Genomic DNA, 21,851 nt, shown 5'->3' with positions numbered 1-21,851 from the left:
GCGGCTGCAGCCAAACCCGTGGGATGCATTTAGTCCACCTGCGATTTTCCGTAGTGACCCCCGTTTCCTCCCTATTCCGTTGCTCCCTATGCACCACTGACACAAGATTTCTTGTTAATAAAAAATCCCGTCGGCATGCTGTTTGAAGCAGGCTATAGCTTTCTAGTATCTCTGCACCGATCCAGCGATTCTTTCTGCTTGCCAAAAAAGGGTCGCATTCACCGTGTAGGTGCGCGAGAGCGTGAGCAGGCTGGCAGCCGCGCGCAGTGCCAAACGAGGCATGAAAAACTCCTACCGTCGACCACGGGTTTGGGCTGCGAGCTCTTCAGCCGCAGCGAGGGCCTGAAGCGGGTTCGGTCGTTGAAGCTCCAGCTCTTCTGGACTTTGGTTGGGCTGCCCTCGGTGGCAATGTCGGCACTTGGTGACCGGCGATCTCCAACTGAAGACTGCCTGTTCTTTATACTTTGACCTCGTGGGCTGGCCATCCGGACCCGCTCCTTAAAACTTAGCTTTTGACTGTGAAGAAGAGAAGCGTATTTTATTTCACGGTTCCTCCACTCCTTTTTTTTTTCTATCGTATGATATTAGGAAATAATTTCTAAAAATTCTCAATAGCATGAATCTGTTTCTTACACACTTTTATTTTCATTGAATATTTTTCATTTGGGAATGAAACTGATTTGATGTAATTGTTTTTTGATAGAGGCATTATCAATGGCAGTCTATTTTACAGAATAACCTTGTAAAGGAAATTAAAATTAACAAAGAGAAACAAATTTCACCCAATTGTTACAGATTAATCTCTAAGATTTTTTTTTTTTTATTCCTTGACTTTTAAACAGGTTTATTTTCATCTTAGTCAGCCCAGCTCAGTGCATTTCTGGCCATCTCTTCAGATAAACAAGAACAAAATGTATTCTATTATTACTGCATGCCATGTAGTGTTGCTTTTTTTTTTAAAGCAGGCAAAAATACTGTTAGTATATTCATGCGTTTTCAAAATGTGGCACTTCCAACATTTCATATGCATTGTTAGTAATCACTCATATCCAGAATACCTTGTTACAGCATTTGCTTGGACAAGATGAAACCAAAATTAACAAAACATCCAAGAAACAGCGTGATGACCGATTAATGGAAATGTAATGGTACGCTGTGTGCTCACTAAAGTCATTGCTGGAGATTAAGCTGGGAGCTGACTACCTGCAGGTGGTATCGGACAGGTGCTTTAGGACAGGTACTAGAGACCAGCCAAGCTCATGATTGTGACTGCTGGATCAATGGTGGCCCCGTGGTCTTACAGTTGGCCAATTGAAAGCTGATTTTTTTCCCTCCCGTGCTTCTAATGCTCCCCTCCAGTCAGCTAAATGTGGGATATGTAGATTTTTACTTCCCAGTGCTTAAATTACCTTTGCTCATGTCCAAACGTACCTGATGAACATCCTGTGGTTATCCTGACTATCTGCCTATGCTTTTTCATTATTTAACATTTTTGCTTTTGTTTGTCTCTTCCTGTAGCAGAAGGCACAAAGGGGAAACAGAAAGGAAGTCTGATACCAAGGTTTGGAAGCCTTGTTTTATCTACAAGGTTAAGTTCAATTGCCTGTACAAGGGAATGGTCATCTCGATCAGTGGTCCTGTTCTTGCAAGGAAAGACACGATGGGAGCAATGCAGTAGCTGCTCGTGGTGTGATGTTACTGGGTCTTGCAGTCTTACTGCCACGGCATAGGCTTTGGGGGTGCTTTTAAAACACCTATAACAAAGATTGTCTACATGCAAATTGTAATTGTACTTGAAGTTAAGAGACTTTCTAGTACTCTCAAACTCTTTGCATTTAACTTCAGCATGCCCATAAGATGTTTTCAACAGAAGTGGATTCTGCAGCTAATTAACTAATGCTGACATGGACTACGTGGTTCTCAGATGTTTAACCTACTGCACTCTGAAAATACAGTATTAATATGTAATTACGTGAAATGGAATGTAGTTATAAACTTCTGTGGCTGTGAAATATTGAGATAATCAGATGTCTTTGTCCATGCATAGCATAGCATAGCATAGCATTTCGTTCTGAATACAAACATCACTGAGAGCAGAAAGGATGCAGCTTGTAGCAGGCAAAGCACATGCTGGGAAGCTTATAATGGGATAATTTTCAAGAATGCTAAAAAACGAGCACATCAATAGAAAGATTATTAGATAAATGTATTTCTATATGGCATGTTGAATCACTTGAAAGAATACCTTTACTATAATTTCTGAATGTAATCCCCTTCTTCCCTTGCCCAAAGTAAGCAATTGTTGAAATAAACACATGATGGTGCTGGAAATGTTAACTATTTCCATTGCAAATTGTTACCCACACCTGCAGTACTGTGTGCTGTTGCATAGGCAATACAAAAGACCCACAGAACCTACTATTTGAAAGAAAAGTGAATTCTAAAATTTAATTTTCAATAAAAATCACATTTCAAGACTGAGTTACATTTCAGCTCAGGAATCTTTTGCATTGTACAACTTAATGAAAATATAAGCTGTGAAATATTTATTAACCACATTACTGTATTGTCATACTATACAGCATGAGCAACAGAATCAAAATGGACTTCTTATTGAAGATATTATTCCTAGGCATGTGTCCCCTGTGCTTTTTTTAAGTCCTCTTATGGCTCCAATTGTATCTGCTATTGAAGCATGAAATCAAATTATACTTTTGTTGACAAATCTTGGAATAAAAAAGTTTCTGGACAGCCCTCTTCCTGTTGCACTAATTAAAATGAACGGAAAATTGATAAAACAGCCACAAAAATGATAAGTATGGACCATATTTTTCATAATCCCATTGACTCCAAAACAAAAATTAAAATAAAAAAATGAAAAAAGCACACATGTTGTTCTGTCAATTAATTTGTGCTAATGAAAGCAATGGCTGTCTTTAAATGATTTGTACACATGGTTATTTCATTTATAAAAGCTGAATGGTACACAATAGCTAACCTGAATATCTTTAGTTCTCCAAATCAAAGCAATGAGGCAATGGTGAAAGGAACAGTAGACACTTCATCTGTACTAGAGACATTTTTCAAAAGTGCAACACTGAGAATGAAAATATTAATTTAAAATGCAGACTTAAAAAAAAAAATCTGCTTTGTAGCAATGGCAATGTAATGGCATGCCAAGGGTCCATGCGGAGGGTGCTGCATCGTGAAGAGAAACGGAGCCCCTGAAGGAAGCGTGGTTTGGAAACTCTATTTTGCATCTTGAGAGTTTCTCCAAAGACAAAGTTATAGCAGTTCTTCGCTTCTTGGATCCCTGTTCCTATTTTGAGACTGGTGGGAAATGTTCCTGAAGTCACTGGGTTCTACTCAGTGTAGGCATAAATCGTATGACTTGCAACAGTGGAGAATTCATGCTTGGGAGAAGAAAGCTGCTGTCCTTGGGAGCACCCTGCCATGGGGCTCTTATAGATATGATAAATAACAGATCATGAAGGAATAACTGAATCAGAGCATTTTGGGGGCATCCTGACTAGGCTTTTTCCCACAGTGAAAGTCCCTTTCCTTATAGTTTATATAGTTCCTGGCTCTTGGTTCTCTGTTGCAATAGTGGTGGAGAAAGTATTAGAGATACAGAGTGGAGATAATCTTATGCCCTTTCAAGCATCCTTGGGCATTCTGCACTTGAATCAGTGGCCACTGAAGCCTTTAGGGCCCTTTACTCTGATTTAATGATGGTTGGATTAGCACTGTCCAGTGCCGTGCTAAAAATCCTTTACCACTTGCAGGACCTAGCCTATTATATTTTTCTTTCTCCCCCTTTCTCCTCTCTTTTTACATGATATCCAAAAGAAATCCCTTGAATTAATGTAAACCTGTTAATGGCCATTGGAAATTCACATATCCCTGTAAGTACTCCCAAACTTTAAGTTGAATGTTGGTCCAAAAGGCAAAAACCATGAGAAAGAATCAGGAAAATGAAATTGCACAAGTTCCTGAATCAGACCTAAATGACAAGGATCTGAGAGAACCAGAGCTGTCTCCAGTCATCTCTGTATTCCTTTAGATGTGTGTCTGTCCATCATTTCTTGTACCTTACGTGATTGATAGTTTATTCCAGTTGGTTTATATACATACTTGCTTCCTATTACAATCTTCCATGGTAATCTCTTTGGACCTATTCTTGCAGGTTGCAAGTTGTGCAATGTGTTCATATCGATAACACTGAAGCTTTGAAGCATCTTTTAGTGGAGATCAATTACAACTGGCACCTGTGGGAAAAAAGCAAGTGACTTTTCTCTATTTGTTTGCCTTCTGGAAGGTCAGTTGTAGGATCTTTCTGCTGATTCTTCCCATCAGCACATGCATGAGCCGTTCACTTCCCTGGGATAGCAAAGGGCTTTCTAGTTCTTATTTCTTCTTTTTAAAATTCTGTCTTTTCCATCTTTGATTTTTAGGTGGTGGTGTTTATAGAAGAAATAGGTGTTTACAGACACTAGAGGTCACTGTAGCTTCATTGCAGGGGGAATGAACACTTATCTGTTGGACCAAATGACTAGACTTGAAAAGATTTTGTTTTAATTGATAAATGCCTACAAACCTTCGCTTTTTCTCCCGTATTCACAGCTCTGTGTGTCTTCCATCTTAATATATTTTTTGGTTAACTGAGCATCTCTTTGCATCCCAGTCCCGCTCCCCTATTTCCCTGCCTACCTTCCTGCATTTCTGGTCAAGTTTATCTTCTGCCCTCCTTCAGCCTCAGACCTGCAGCACTACTGCTTGCTACTAGTCACAATTTACAATTTCTTTCTCAGCTTTTCATACTGAGCCGGCTGGTGGAAGCGGGAATAGGAAGAAATTGAAATAAATCAGGAGTAACTGGAGCGCCTGAGGGTGAGGGGGAATGCTTTGGATCTCGAGCCGAGACAGAAGCTAAAACTGACAAAAATTATCACCCGTGACAAACAACAGCAAGCAAATGTACGTGTCAATTTTCAGCAGTTAACTTCCAATAGATACAGATGTTGATTCTTACCAAGCCTATGGCTGACTTTACTGAAATTAAGCTAAGTTGAACAAATGCAAATGCAACGGATAGTATAGCGAGGCCTGAAGTTCAAACATTCAAGACTTCTCCACCAGTCTCATGCTAGGAGCACGAACCCAAGAAATGTAGTGTTATATCTCATACCTTCAATGAGTAATAACAAGAATTTCAGGGACATAATGTCTTAAAGTTCAATTGTCAAACAGAAAAAAATAAATGAAGTTCAGGGGGTTTGTGTATTTTTTCCTTTTTCAAAACAGTTTCCGGATGAAGAGAAACTTCTTTTAATCTCCATTTTCTATCACCAGTTTGTACTTCTGTTGTCTTTTAAATTATTTTTAAAAAGTAAGACAAAAAATGTAATAAGCTTTAGTTATAAATCAAGGGTTTTTTCCCGTAAGATCCATCCATCTAGGAATTACCATTTTTGGTAAAAGACACAATTTCCACAGAATTCAGCTGAAGCAGATGGTTGATTTCACATGCATTCCTCTACCTTCCAGTGCAGGGCGCAGGCACAGCTTCCACGGGCTGCGTCCAAGGGGATTCTTCTCAACAACAATTGCACATTTTGTCTGTTGGTATTGCCTAGCGTGTTATAGCTTAACCTTCCCCACTAATTATTAGATGGAGAACTCGGCTGCCGTGGTTATAAAAATCCTCTTGGACTTGGGGAAATGTCTTTACCCAAATACTCAGCCCCAGTTTTAGATCTCTGCAGGGTAATGCATTCCAAAAGTTCAAGTCTCAGGCAGAGAAGGGGAACCGGGCTTCGGCAAACTGCGGCGTGCTGCACACTGCATTTGTCTGACCAGGTGAGATTCAAAGAACTGGTATTATTGCCATTGTCTTAATGTCATTGCAGGCAACAAGCAACGAGGGGAACCACAAGCACTTAAAAAAAAAAATCAAGAAGCCTCCTTTGGAGAAGTAAGGAACTTCAAAGCACTAAGGAGGGGAAGTAAATGAATCATGCACCTGATGTTAGTTGGCATTCTCAAACATCATGTGAATAGGCAGGATGCTGAATACCTATGTTTCCGAGGGGTGTACATCCTGAAGAGCTTCTGTTTATTACTACAAAGCTTACTAGGAGTGAGGGGAGATAGAGGACCGTGTTACTAAGCATTCCACTGCTAGGTAAGGGGTTAGGCTTTCCACCTCGAGTTAGATTCTGCATCACTGGCAATTTCTTTTTCATATGGTGCATGCAGAGAATTTACCTTAAATCTATTTTTAGAAACAGATCTGATATAGGAGAGTATTCCAAAGTACAGTTTACTTGTTTCCCTCAGAGCAGGGATGAGTTTTTCCCCCAAGCTCCTATACTGGCAAAACTCCGCCTTATTGCACCAGAGAGAGTTGTCTGAATAGGGAATTCATATTCAGGCTCACCAGTTACAATACAAGATGTATTGTGACAATCACTCTTTGCAGACACCCAATGCATGTCCTACACCCAGCTTAAGACTGCTTATACTCTCAGGATGTTGTAAGGTTCATCAGTCTTGATCTAGTTTCCTGCACAGGAAGAATTTCAGCTACATTGTATAATTGAACAGAAATAAATATTATTTGTGTTCAGTGTGTGCATTTGTAGATATGGGGAATTTAACATACAGGCTTTTTAAATGACTTGCAGAACTCTAGAACTGATTTATAGAAGTATCTCATTTACAGCGTGGATACACTAGAGAGGTTGTCTACCATTACTTTTCATAAATGATTAATTAGAATACTTGTGTATAATATTCTCAGAAATACAACACACGTATTTTTCTTAAAATCAGTATGAAGCTACAGCCTCATAAGCACAGCTCTCAACTCAAATGCACAGCAACATTTAGTTACCTAATGAAAGACTGTAGGTCTATACACGACAAAACGCAAGAATTCATTTCTGTAAATATAAAAGTCATTTTGGTAGGAAAGAAAATAATTAACTTTTACCAAAAGTAATAAAAGTTTTTCTCCACTGTTATTAGAATGGAGTACAGAGCATATTCAGAAAGCAATCCAATCACTACTTGTGCAAACACATCTTCATTTAAAGAGTGAAACAAGAAGCAGCTTACTTAGTTCACACAGCATCCCATGCAAGTCACTCAGCATTGCAGTAAAAAAGAAGTTAAATACTCGAGGACAGTTATCTCGAAGTACTTTGCAGCAGTTTGCATTTACACTTTTACCACAAAAGACCACATACACATGTATTTTAAGAGATACAAACATACAGCAATATATCAGCATAAGAACGATAACAGCCACTGACAAAACACACTGTTTTTAAAAGGCACTGAGTGGTCTGTAGGGTTTTTACTATAGACCAGGATCTCAGGAGTTGACTAGTTCATTTTTATACTTACACTAATTGGCAGCAGTACACATATTAGTTTAGAGTTTCAGAAGGGACAAACATCTTCCATTCAGTGAAAATAAAGTGAAAAAATCTGGCTAAATCATTGACCACTTTTAAAACCACAAGAGTTATCACTAACATGGAACATGTAATATAATTTTGACAGCTGGGGGTCTTTTTTGCATCTAGCTTCTACTTACTCTAAGTATATTTGTCTCTTTAAGTGCTGGCAGGTACAACTGGGAATAACCTCTCCCCTCTGCACAAATCACTGTTTGGAGGTACGTACTCATTTACTGCCAACTTCAGTCTCACCTTTGAAAAAGCTGAAGTCAATTTTAAATGTTGCTGTTGAAGGAGTAGGAAATATGGCTGGCGAGTGCAAAAAGTTTTGATCAGGCTGTAATAATTTAGTGAGATCAATACGTTGCTAGCATGCCTATGGATGTAACGTATATGAAAAGTCACAGAACTGACAGAGCAGGTGCTCTTGAGGGATCTCAGAGCAAACCCAGTCCCCTCGAGTTCCAGTGACACTAACAGCCGGGGAAAAGGATGGAGCCAGGTGCCAGAGGAGCAGTCTGGTAAGTGGAGAGGGACACGGGTAACCGACGTGAAGATACTGCACCCCTGTTTGTGTGTGAGGTGCTGCAGTGCTCAGACTCCTCACAGGTGACTGAATAACCCAGAAGAGTTTGTGAAGCACAGTACAACTCGAGAGCGGATGTGTTTCAGGGGTTGAGTGTCACCGACACTTTTTTCTTAGCTTTTCGTTGTTTTCTGCTAGGAGGTAAACTCCACTATTCTCAGATCGTGCTGATACCGCAGTGCTGGCTGCCAAATGCCTGCTGACTCCCATCCCTAATGAGTTTCGGAGGCAGTGTAATTTCTCTTGTAGCCACCGCATCCTTTCCTGTCCCTAAGGATTCGAGCTATCAGTACGGCAAAGAGCAGCATTTCCTCTTACTGCCTTAGGACGTGCATCTCCAGGGCTTCATCCACCCAGCGAGGGTAGCCCTGCCAAGGCCTGCCTCTGGGTGCTGGAGGCAGCCGGTCCTCAGCCGGCACCCAGGCTGGGTGCAAACCCACCCGCCCTCCCGGCCGGCGGCGCTGGGGCTTATTTAAGGAGAGATGCCAGGCTGCCTCCTCCGCCCGTGGTGCTTCGCCCCCACCTGCCGTGTCCCAAAACGCTCCTTAGGAGGGGACGGCAGGAAAAGGTTAGGAAACGTGGAGACCTGGGACTGAGGAAGCCTTGAGGATGTTCCTGCAGCACAGCACAGACCCTTGCTGAGGTGATATCCAACCAGCCCTGTCGGGGGGTCCTTTCCCTGCGACAGAGGGCTGGAGGGCTTGTTCACAAAGCCAAATTCAACTCTAAGTCTGTAACTTCCACTGCAATTCCTGGAAACCGCGAGGATTGATTTTTTGGCAGAAGCCGGGGGCCGTGTCCTTGCCCAGGAGCTGGGTCTGGGGAGGCTGCTCCACTCGCTGCTCTGACACTGTTCAAACTGAGCTCCCCCTCAAAGATAAAACATGTGGCTAGAAAAGTAAAAAATTGCCTGGTTTTTCCGAACAAAAACTGGGATAAAGAAGCAAATTTCAGCAGCATTAGTCTATTGATGTGAGTTTAAAAAAATGCAATTTGTGATTATTATCAGTTAACAGTTACAGTTCATTGAACCTACTGTACAGAACCTGAGACATCTAAAAGCCATTAAGAAGCAGCGATTTCACAGATAAAGGAGACAAAATAAAGTACAAACCTGCTAGAAGCTTCCCCTTGTTCTTTTCTTCAGGTCAGGGAGTGGGAGGGAAAAACATACTTGTTATGCAGATAGTAATCACATTACTTAGTTTACAGATGATGTTAGATATATGATAAACGTAAACGGATGTGTTAATTAGTGTACAACACACATGTTACATTGCAACCGCAGAAACGTTCAAGCAAGACTCATAACTACAATGCTTCTGAAAAAGAAACTTTTCAGTTGTTTTAACACATGCATAACATGCTTAGTACATACCACTGCAGACTGAGTTGGCAAAGCACTTAGGCAAAATGCATTGCTGACACATATATAACAGAAAGCTGTAGGCTCTTATTAGGTAAAGTTATCTCTGGTAAATAAAAAGGTTTAATTTTAGGATAGCACAGCAATACGCTTATTTAAAATAACAAGTAGATGCCCTTTTGAGGGACAGTCATATTTTAGAATATTTTAGGTGGGATACAGCTTCATTATTTATGTAATTTTATATCCATCCATTTATACCAATGTTGCCTTCAACCTGATTGTATATGTCAAAAATCAATACTCCATGTAACTTTTAATCTAAAAGCTACTTTTAGTTTGAGGCATTTTGGCATTACAGTTATGGTAATGGATTACTTATGGCTCTGTTCTTGTCAACTCTTTGAAATTCAAAGATCAGCTTTGGGTACCCAGCCAAACCTCTTTTTGGCTGAGCTTTTTGGCACACGATTACCTTTTTACTGTCATGTGGATGTTCATCACCCAGCTTTGAGAGAAACCACTAATTCTCTTGCACTGTCTGCAATAACAACAGTCAGGATGCTTATCAGAGCTTTCCCATAAGGCTCTTAGCGCTCTCCTTTTTGATCTTTATCGAGTATCCTTTACTTCCTGATTTGTGCCCCGTATTGAATCAGTCAGCTTACTATCTTCTGGTAACTCTTTTACTGAATTATTGAAGAGTCTTGGGCTGCCAGTGCTCTGTGCATTCTCACCCAAATGAGGACATCAAATATTTCCTGTCTGCCAAACTGTGACATCAGGTCTTTTCAGTCGTCTTCCACTGACTGCGTGTATAACTGAGGATATAATTTGCCCTAAGGAAATACTGAATATACCAGAAGTTATGACGAAACTTGAGCAGTCAAGCCTTGGAACAGGCTGCCCAGGGAAGTAGTGGAGTCACCATCCCTGGAAGTATTTAAAAGACGTGTAGATGAGGTGCTCAGGGACATGGTTTAGTGGGCATGGTGGTGTTGGGTTGATGGTTGGACTCAATGATCTTAGAGGTCTTTTCCAACCTTAATGATTCTATGATTCTATGAAAAGGAGCAGATTCCCCAGTGCATTCACCTGCAGAATACCACAAGGCTCTCTTCCCTCACAAAGGTAGATCTGTAGCTATAGCCCTATACAGAGGCACAGGCATAAAAATACCGTTAAATCAAGGAACAAGCTCTGCATTAAACTTAGTATCTTCCTCCCTAGAGATAATTTGGAACTGGGTGAAACATTAACCTTGACATATGAGTGGGGTTTTGGGAAAATGTTTCTAATGCCTGTGCTCAGATAGATGGCAATGATTTGTATTTGTCCCACTGTCCTAGGCTCCTAGATAATATTGATATGCTTTGTTAGTTGAAATTTTTAATGAGAGGACTTAAGAAGACAAAACAAGACAAAACAGACAAATAGAAATTCTCTATAAGCTTGAACAGACATCGAGAACAGCACCAGCTGCCATATTTGTACCTACTTTGTAGGGCTGCAGGTATGCAAGGCCTTCAAATGAGGCTTCCAGGTAGCAATGGAAACCGATTTCTCATCAGCCGCATAACTACGCCATACACACTACGTGCAGGATATATGGTAAAAAAGAAAAAACAAGGCAAAAGGGAGCAGGGGATGAAACAAAAAATTGAAAAGCAGATTAGTAACCAATACAAGTCATGGCTTTCTTTTATCATTCATAGCACTGATACATGCCTGAGGGGAGGAAGAATACTTTCATAATATCGCCAGGTGGCTGTCAGGTTTGTTCGGCTGGTGTCGGTAGAATAAAACCGCCAAGAAGCCTGGTGTGGGGAAACAATAGAAAAGCACAAAGGAACCAAGAACATGAAGTGACAATGCCACCGCACTGATTACGGACAGAGGGGATTTTGCTCAGGTTGGGATGTGCTTTATTACGTCGATTAAGAAAATACCAGTAAAAACCTACCAAAACTTTTGTGAATCACAGTGCACTTTACATGGTAAAGTAAGAGTTACTGGCTTCGTGGAAGCACCAGAAGGTATTCAACACATAAAGGTGCTTGAAAAAGCATCCCAGTGATTTATTTGTGACAAGCCCATAGGGGACACCCACACAAAATTGCAGTCTGAGGTAAAGAAAGTGTCATAATACATTTTGTAAATGATAATGAAAACCAGACAAAAAGCATTTAGAAGAAAAGTGATGTGTTCTCTGTGGCTTGAAACACTGCTAAATGTTTAAAAACACAAAATAAATCATTTCAAAGGTGAGTGACCAAAGTATAGCATTGCAAATGTATTCACCGTTTAGATTTATAACTGCATGTAGATAGTAAGACAGATCCTCAGTTCTACAAACTGGAACAGCTTCCCTGATGTCAGCATAACTATATTAATTTGTACTAGCTAAGTATCTATGCTTTCTGTACATTGTCAACCATTAAATGTCATCCAGGTATTCTTGTACGGAGTCTAATACCCTATGTTTTCCTACTGCATATCTCCCAGAAATACATCTAGTCTTCATCTACAGATGGAGAACCTGTCACTTACTTTGTAAATTGTTCCACTGGTTGATCATTCTCATTGTCAAAAATCTCTGTGTTATTTTTAATTTGAAACTCTGGCTTATAGCCAGAGATATTTGTCATGTTTCTGTCTGCTACATTACATTAAATAGACCTGTAGGTTCCAGTACTTCCTCTCTGGACTTTTCTGTTCAAATAATATTCACACTGAATTTTTCTTATAAGCTAAACATATTGAGAAAAGTATGTCCCTATAAAACATTCTAGTTTTCTATAGTGGTACCTTAGCTGTCTTTAAGTCAGGTAAAGGCTTTAGAAGACAGTATATCTACGGCGACAGAGGAGTTAACACAGACTAATTCTACAGAGTAACTGATTGGGAAATAGACATTGTCCTGATAAGCTAGAGCACACTGATTTCCATGGTAGTTCATTATCAATATCCACAACAGACAATTTAAAAAAGCCCAGGCACTGTTATAGTAGACCATGATAGAAGTTCAGACACGTCCTGCATTTATGAGTATGAAATTTTCTCCAGTCCTGGACTAATTTTTTCCAATGTTTTCTTTGCTTTCTCCAATTTTCCAGTCTCATTTACAAACTGTAGATGCTGAGTTGATGTGTAGCATGTTAGTACCAGCATCGCCACATACAGAGATAATATCAGCCTTCTCCTACTTGTTACCTTTCTGGTTCTGTACCTAAGGACTGTAATAAACCAGCTGGAGTAACATACTGGGAACTTGTATGAAGCTCTTGGCCCTTCTTCCTCACTTTTTCTCCTCTGTGTTTCTCACCCTTGGTCAAATCCCATCCAGAGTCACTAATATTAGGATGGAGTCCTCTTGTAATAGTCTGAATTCATTGTTTCTAGATCAAGTTTTGTATTTGGTATATTAAGCCATTTAGATAAAGTCACCCAGATTGTCCTCGGGTTCATTCCCATGTGCCTGCCCTCCTCTTTACCATTCTGCCAGGCCTTGTGCCATTGGCAAATATCTCCATCAGCAGCTTTATATTAATGTCCAGATCAGTGAAAATGCTGAACAGGAAAATGAACATGTAAATGCTGAACAACCTTCATCATTGGGATCCCACCACAAATGTCTTCCTTTCATAATGTTTTTGCCCATTGAGAGTCACTTTCTGAAATCAGTCAGCTAGCTACTCTAATCTGTTTAGCATGCTGTCTTAGTAATATTTTGGTTGGATCGTCATACAATAATAAGAAGAGCTACATCCAAAACCTAAATCTATTGTGTGTTTCCTCTGGCAACCAAACTTGGCAGAAGTAGATTAGAATATATGTGTTAGAAAATATCCCAAACACTCGTTCTACAGTACAATAGACACAAAAGGAGTGGATTTATATTTATTAATTATTCTAATAAGTATTACATCTCAAACACTTAGTATTTAATAATCACTGAACAGTAATAATGGAAAGCATTTATTAACTTTAAAAATGCTTCAAAGACAGCCTGGCATCTATCCTGAACTTATCATGGAACTCTAGTATATTCATGCTCAGCTCCTTTATTGGGATTTATTATTTCAGAATTAAAAAACCTGCATGAGTGGCACACATAAAACACTTGGGATCCCAAGAAAATAAATTAGGATGCTAGAAGATTATTTCCCCCCCTTTTTTTTTTCAGTGCATCAAGTAGGGTAAAGCTTGGTGCAAAATCATTCTTTAGAGGACTTTCTCATTTTTAAATAGGACTGTAAGTTAAGGGAAAAAACCATGCAAAACCGCTGTTTAACAAATATCATGTCACTTTTGCTTAAAAAAAATCTTTCTAAATCGTTGATCTGCACCATCATGTCAATATTGAAGCTGGAACCACTTCAGACAATTTCAGACATTTTGGAATTGCTAGCTTCTACATTTCCTGTTTTTGAATTGACTAATAGTGAAAGCAATTATCCGGGCAGGACACTTTTCATTTTCACCACGTATATCACTCATCGGAGCACTCTAAACCCCTGTAGTAGATGAAAAGTAGCTTAATATAGGCAAGAGTGCTGTGCTGTCAGTTGGGTTTTCTAGGGATCAATTCTGTTTTTCCAAGTAATTCGCTAACTGTAGGCATGCAATTGACATCCTTGACTTGGTTTCTTCAGCATGGATAGAAGAACTCAAAAACGATGCATAGAAATGCTATATACACAATTATGGCAACACGCGGCAATCACTGAACAAACTTATCTCATGAAACTAGCCAACCTGTTACACATTATTTCCACAAAACTTTCCAAATTGAAATAATAAAACTTGCTCCAATATGTACTTTAAATTACCTACTGTTATCTTTTCACTGATTTCATATTTACCTGAATTAGACTGGCAGCTGGATTCCTTCTTTTCTCAAAGTGTTTCTGACGATGCTGTTCCTGCACTTTTAACGCAAATCCTGAGCCAAGGATGCCCTGCAACACAATACGCCATTTGTCATTATGTAGGCAGTTTTTTCAATAAATATACACAACCAACTACAAAGGTTTTGTGAAGATGTTACACCATATGATTGCTTCAGATAACACATTTATGATAGTATATGACAGTATAAGGCTTAACAACAGTGCCCGTTCGTGATGAGGCAGGAGACTTCTTACTTAAGAGATAACACCTGTGGTGCTACCAATGACCACTCATCCCAACCATTGCTTGGGTTTGTGCTATACTATGTTCCTACAACTCTAAAGGACACAGATATATATCTCTATACATAAAATATCAGGCAGGAACATTCAGAGGAATTTAAGCCACGAATGATGAAATGACCAGCTGCCAGATATGGCAGATATATATGGACTTCAAAGTCCGTATCTGCAGTGCTTATCATAACTTTTGATTTTAGAAAAGTTAGAAATGCCTTGCTTAACAGATTAAAACCATTTTCTCTCCCATCTAAATAGTCCCCATTGTTCATTCTATAAGCTATGAAAAAAGCTGACGACAAAATGCCTCCCCTTTTGGCTTTTTTACCTTCAAATAAATAAGAAAATTTGACTCTTTTTTTGCTGAACAGACCCAAAGACTGAGAATGTTTCCCTCCTTGGCTTGCAAGGAGTGTAATATTTCTGCTGGATGTGTCTGCATTATAAGGAAGAATATTTCCACTTGATTCTTAGTCAGGATAAAATAATATTAGAAATGCACAAGATTCGCACATACATCTTGTTTTACAGACAGCTTCAACACAAAACTGTTTGTGAGGAAAATGAGTACCTGTACATAGATACGACATGAGCAACAAAACTTCTGGCATCTCTAACATGTAAGGTTATTCATCTTTTACATGTTCATTGTAGCCCTGCTAACACTAACTTTCTTGTAGTGGTGACTAGGTAACAAAGAGAATTAATTACCGTAGCTGCCATTAAATGTCAAAGATTCCCAAACAGGTAATTATAATTATAATTATAATGCATTATAATATGCCAGAGATACTGAAATACTCTCTGTACTTAGAATAAGAAATAAATGCAGTACATTAGATGATTCAATGCTGTTGGCAAATGCTGACTTTTAATCTTGGTTTGTCTATATGGATGAAAACAAGTGTATTATTATAACACACATTTTACAGTGATCGTTATGTATATGTTGCACAGGTTGCAATACAACAATATACAAATGTCACTTCTGATTTCATGCTTATTCAATACTAATTTAAAAAAGAAAGGAAGTTCACTCACAAAAGTGAAGTTATTTCTGAAGCTACACTATACTTCAGTCATTAGACGATTCCCATTTTCATTAAAATCTCTTGAACATTGATAAAAGCAACATAAATAAACTGTCACGTTTATTTACAATCATTCACAGAGAATCATAGCATTTTTACATTCAATGACATTAGCTTTTGGTTGATTTAATGCCTTCTACTACACTCTGTTGGTAGCCTGAACATGGTCATACAAGACAACCTATTAGAAATATCTCACTTTTTTTTTTCAATAGAATCTAATTCAGAAAAACATATCAGCTGACTTTTTTTCAAAAATCTGAAAGAAAAGCAGTAATATATGAGCCACAATTCATAACAAAAGAAAGGAATTTCAATCTTACGCAATAGTATACTACATAATTTAGGATTATTTCCCAGTTTTGTTCTTGCCAAAGAAACTCCCCAAAACTCAAGCAATGACAGCAACACCAAACCTTTCATTGGATTTTGGATAGCAGTTCACCAGTGTTGTCACAGAGCAAAAAGCCTTAAACAGTTGTTCTTCATGTAGAGAGGTTCCTTCAGCCTTGTGTGTCATAACAGCAGTAGGAGCTATGGAAGTTTCTATTACCTTTTTACAAATGTTATAAGCATACTCACAGCAGGTAGTGCAAAGAAAGAAATGCCAAGTAGAGCAAATCCTGCAGAAAGCAACCTTCCAAGCCAAGTAAGAGGAGTTTTGTCTCCGTAGCCAATGGTTGTCAATGTGATCTAAAAAGAAATGAATGAACATCGTGGTTTACCAGAAGTCACCAAGAGATTAGTTGCAGATTATTTACATGGCATGAAACAGCATTTCCACTAAATAATCCGAGACACTTGAAATATAGATAGTTGTTTCTAAAAGAAAAACATACATAAATAAATCAATATGAATACATTTTTCTATGAAAACTTAATACTTTTTATAACTGAATGAAACTGAGATAAATAATAAATGTGAGAAAAATACCTGAATAATCAATAAATAAGTTTTAAAAATAATAAACCCGAAGGTCTGGGATCTCAAAGTTGAGGCAAATGGTGGGAAATTATGTGAGTCTGGCAGAAAAAAGTGTTCTTTTCCATGGATGTAAAGGTGTTTCACCTATTTTCAGCAGGGAAATATAACTGTATCTATTTGCATAACTACACAAATATAAATTACACAGAGATCATATTGGAAAAATATAGTAGGACTAAAAGGAAGTTGAAGTTCACAGATGAGATAAAGTCAAAGGAACAGCAAGAAGCAGCTGCATTTTCTACAAGCCCATCAGTACAATTTGAAGTGGATCATCTTCTGAAACATAAAAAACACTAATCAAAAGCTGGAAGGAACTTTAAGAAGTTCCTGGTCCTTTCCCCTTCCTTATGACAGGCCCAGATATACCTACATCACTCCTGACATGAAGCTCCAAAGACTACTACACAGCAGCAGATGCAGAGTACCTCAGGCTGTTGGACAACGTTAGCTCAGATCTATGTGGGGAGAGGTCAAAGAGAAAGAGGAGGGTATCTGTAATCCCTTCATGTGGCGAGTGTAATCAGAGGCTCAGCTTTTGAAAGCTGTGCTGCGGAGGCCAGCACCCCTGCCGTGTAGCACCAGTGCGGACGACGGCAGAGTTTGGTACAGGTGGGAGTGCTCTCCACATGCAACTCATTGACTGCAGGCCATGTAGACATGCAGCGCATACGCAAATGCCGCTGGGATAATGGTGCGTGGTTGTGGTTTACTGAGCATCTCTCCAAGGCAAAAGATTATGGCTTCATGTCTGTGTGTGGCTGAGGGTCTTCCCCAATCCAAAGAAATGTCCTTCAGGCTACTCCTGGCCTGGGAAGGGTGCCAGTCCCAAACTGGGGGACTGGACTGGCAGGAGAAAGTCACGTCTCTGCGCTTCCCTCTTGGGGAGTTTGGACCCACCCCGCTGCCTGGTCCGGGCAGCGGGAGGAGGTGTGGGCAGAGCGGAGGATTTCCAAAGGCCGGGTGGGAGGCTGCGGGGCACGTGCTTAGGCGACGGCACACGATGTTAAAGGACAAAGATAGACAACAGTAGGCTGAATGCCAAGGACTCCGAGCCTGTTATTAGCAGAGAACATGTGCATGGAGAATTATTTTACATCGTGTACCAAATGTGGGCAAGTTCAGGCTTAGCAAATATTCTGGCAGGAACGAATTCTTCAGGAAAATGCCTTCTAGAGACATTATTTTGCTTCCAGCTTCCTCAAAGTTCATTCCTAGGCAAGACGGACAAAGCAATTCTATTTAATGCCAGGGTCACCACAGGACAAAAGAAGGAAAGTCTTTTGGAAGTAATTAGATTTCAACTATTTAGGGCTCTGTCGATAGTAAACAGTGCTTTTAATTGCTCCCATTGTTGGGAACAAGCTGCGGGTGTAATTTACCCTGAGAAAGCCATAGTGACTAAAAGAGAGTGAGCTGAATTAAGGCTGCAGCTGAAATTTCAAGTGGTTATCAAGTCTCAAGTTTTGTAATGCAAGCCTGGTCACAGGCACACCACCTTGCATGTTTATCAGGTCTCACCTTCCTTCCTTGCTCCTCTTCACTTCCCTGCCCCATCCCCTCTTCCCAGCTATTGCTGGACTCTGCAGAGCCAATGCAACCCAGGAAGGTGGCAAGAATTATCCACATTTCTGCGTGGTTTGTTTCTGCTGTTTCAGTGAGTTGTGTTAGTTCATGGAGGCACGTAACAAGCTCCAGAGCCGGCACAAGGCAGCGCGTGGCTGAGATTGAGCGATAAGCAGGAAGGGAGATGGGAATGCAGCTCCCTCTTTTCTGGCAGAGGTGAGCTGATGCAACCACGTTCTTGGCCTGGCAGAGGGGCTTGGTTTGGTTTTCCTTTGTTTGCTGAAGAGGGTATTCCCAGCTCTTCCCATCAGAGGGCAAGTGCAGAACAGTTTGAGGCTATTAAGACCCCGAGAGCAATGAAGCACTTGAACAAATGAATCCCTGAATAAAAGTTCCTCAAAATTTGTTTCCAGGCCAGTCATCACGAAGCAGTTTGAAGCTCTGGAACGAGCCCAGTTTCTTGGCTTCTGTCCAGCTCCCTATCTCTGCCAGACGCTGGAAAGTACAGAGATATCTCCTGCCTGGGCTGACAAGAAGGAAACAGAACTAGGTGTCATCTGCATATTAATGATATGGCCACCAAACTGTCTTCCGAAGAAGTCAAAGATAAACTTGAACCTTTGGGATCTGACCTCTGGGAGCGATCCAAAACCAGGACCAGTCCCACAGACTGTATCTCTGGAATTTCTCCAAAGAAAATAACGAGACCATATTAAAGCCTTTCCCCCCATTCTTTTAGGTCCTATAGACTTGATGGTACCAGTATATGATTAAGACTATCAGTGGCTTCTTGCTCACTTTGAGCTATTTTATCTCAGGACAGTCTTTACATGGGCGTATGGGTGTCAGCACCGTGCTGTATCATCTTACTCAACACTGAACAAATGGATTTGATCTTCGTTTTATATTCCTCTCATCACACAAATAAGAAAATATTTTTCCAGACAACTTCAGGGTCAAGTTCAGGAATAATCCTCAGTATCTTTGTTAGTGCTGCAAGTGAATGACTAAACCACTGGCCAGGTCCAGACTGGCATAATCCTGAGGTTAAATTAACTGAACAGGGTGTGGAAAACTACTAGACATGAGACCATGACAACATGAGAAATTTCCAGACATCACTGATAATAATGTAAGAAGCAGACGGAAGTTACAGCTAGCACTGTGAGGGAAGGCTGGATCCCACGGGTGGTTAAGGGAGAAGTGACCAAAGTTCAAAGGTGATTGGAGGAAATTATTTGGGACCTTTCAGGGATTACAGTCTTGCAAGCACATAAGCACCTAGGTGACTGCATCAGCAGTACCATACAAGGCCAAGTGTGACTAGGTAATAGAACTACAAAATCTGTAGCAAACCTGTGAAGGTAATTAAGGACAGGTTGTTTATTTGAGAGAAGACTTGGTCAGAGGAAGCAAAGTGGTGAAAAAGAGGATCAAGATACAGTAAAAGAAATAACAAGGTGTGCAAATCATGTCTTCCTGGGGATACCTGCTGAGCAGCCCTATGTCTGATCACCACAGCCTAAACCAGCACAATAAACCAAACCTTTTAGAGTTTATTTGTATAGGATTCATTCCACCCAACCTGAAAAATAAAATGCTTGGTGTTTAGCATGACCTGGTCACCACAACATGCACAATGGAAATAGATTCCTCCAGCAGGTAATTCATGCTATCCTAAAATGTAGGACTTAGGCTTGCCTGAAGACAAATGTCTAATGCCACCTGAGATGCCTTAGGGCATCTGAACACAGACCACCTGCAGGAAAGGCAGCAGACTCTCCAACAGATTTTCCATGGCACTGTATGTTCAAGCAACTGAATCACACTCCTACATGGCTAAATGGGCTAGCTGAGTCCTATCTTTTGTACCAGATGCAAAACACTCCATTTTCTTCTATAAATGAGGTGTCTGGACAGACCAGCCAAGGCAGGTAGTGTCATCTGGCTAGGCTCAAAGCTCACAACGTTGATAGAACTTCTGTTATATCTCATTGCTGGAGCTAATAAATATGCTAATAATAAGTGAGGTAATATAATAATGAATGTGGTTATATAACCTAGGTGCCTTCAATTAGACGAGATAGGACCCAGGAGGCCCCCCTCTACCCTAATATTTCTTTCTGATGTCATTTTATGTTCTGCTAGCAGTACTTACCTTTTGAATCTTTACCTGACATCAATTAACTGAAAAAAATGTAGTTTGCTCATGCTATCATTACATTAAATGGGAAAAACGTCATCAATATTAACTCATTTGAGCTAGTAATTGTGACAATATTATTCATCGTAAGATATTTTGTTCCCCTACAGGTCACTGTGGAGTGCCAGAGCCATTCTGCATCCAACTGTAACTACTGGATACTACTAGAAAATAATGACTTACTAAGAGAAACTCTGTCAAATGTGTAAGAGAGACAGGAATCTTAACTGCATTACATTTGCAGTAAGACTAATTCATGTACAAACTAAATGCCGCTATAAGCACACACAGTTCTGGCTAACACGAGCAGTTCTCAGAAAACCATGATCTGGTTTTGAAATCCTTAAGGTTTTGAATTGACCTTTTGTTCCCATATAGTTTAGTTATTTTATTCTGTTAAAGGAATTTACCTTCTCTACCAAAGCAAATTCTGAACCTGAACTCCTCATATAACACACACTGCTGTGTGCTGCTGTGTTAGGCAGCACTGTGGGGACCCCAACCACAAGAATATTCACAATAGTAACATTAACAGTACAATGTGCAATTGCAAATACAGTGGAGTATTCATATGTAAATTAAGACGCCATATCCTGCCTTTCGTTTCAGTGTAAAACTATGGGCTTCAAAAATGGAGTCAGTGAAATGACCATAGCAGGCCTTCAAATAATCTGAGTTAATGAACGGGTTAATTGCTTCATGCTGGGTCTGGTTCTGTAAGGGAGGGGCATAAGTGCCTCTAAAAGCTTGAAATTTAAGATGGCTATTTGTGCCTGACTTCAATGCAGTCTTTTCTTTCTTGTACTTCTGCCATCACAGAATTCAGTCTGGGATTTGGTAGATACTCTGTGGTTTAAGTTAGAACAACTTTTGCAAATAAACAAATCAATGAGACTAAGCATTGGTTTCCCCTAGAATGCCACACAACCTGACCTTTTCAAAATCTGCATGTGGGTTACTCTGGCAGTAAAAACAACCATGACTAAGAAGCACGTTATGCATTTCCCACATACTGTTTTACATATTATACAAAAAATACTATTATTAAAACGGCAAAGATAACAGGTAAGAGGGAACACTGATTTTCAGTAACTTTGTGTGCTTAAGCACATTAAAAATTTAAATGTATTCATGTCACACACCGGGGAAAGAAGAAAAGATACAGAAATACGCAATATAGACGGTTTTCAGGTGTTATGCATTTCCCACATACTGTTTTACATATTATACAAAAAATACTATTATTAAAACGGCAAAGATAACAGGTAAGAGGGAACACTGATTTTCAGTAACTTTGTGTGCTTAAGCACATTAAAAATTTAAATGTATTCATGTCACACACCGGGGAAAGAAGAAAAGATACAGAAATACGCAATATAGACGGTTTTCAGGTTTT

The 21,851-nt window shown here is 39.8% G+C and overlaps 1 protein-coding gene across 1 annotated transcript in view; it reads right to left on the bottom strand.

Moving 5' to 3' along the window:
• Positions 1-21,851, bottom strand: part of LOC104084149 (potassium voltage-gated channel subfamily KQT member 5) — a gene marked incomplete at both ends in the record, with an annotated part of 35,743 nt that overhangs the window by 10,848 nt on the left and 3,044 nt on the right. Inside the window, 5 exons of the mRNA XM_009587881.1 lie at positions 296-516; positions 9,167-9,193; positions 10,917-11,011; positions 14,284-14,379; positions 16,284-16,394. Coding sequence (XP_009586176.1) covers positions 296-516; positions 9,167-9,193; positions 10,917-11,011; positions 14,284-14,379; positions 16,284-16,394 — 550 coding nt within the window. The remainder of the gene's footprint in view (positions 1-295; positions 517-9,166; positions 9,194-10,916; positions 11,012-14,283; positions 14,380-16,283; positions 16,395-21,851) is intronic.

Source organism: Fulmarus glacialis, unplaced genomic scaffold (genome assembly GCF_000690835.1).
Source record: "Fulmarus glacialis isolate BGI_N327 unplaced genomic scaffold, ASM69083v1 scaffold13961, whole genome shotgun sequence".
Lineage (NCBI taxonomy): Eukaryota > Metazoa > Chordata > Aves > Procellariiformes > Procellariidae > Fulmarus > Fulmarus glacialis.
This window is presented reverse-complemented; position numbering and strand designations above follow the sequence as displayed.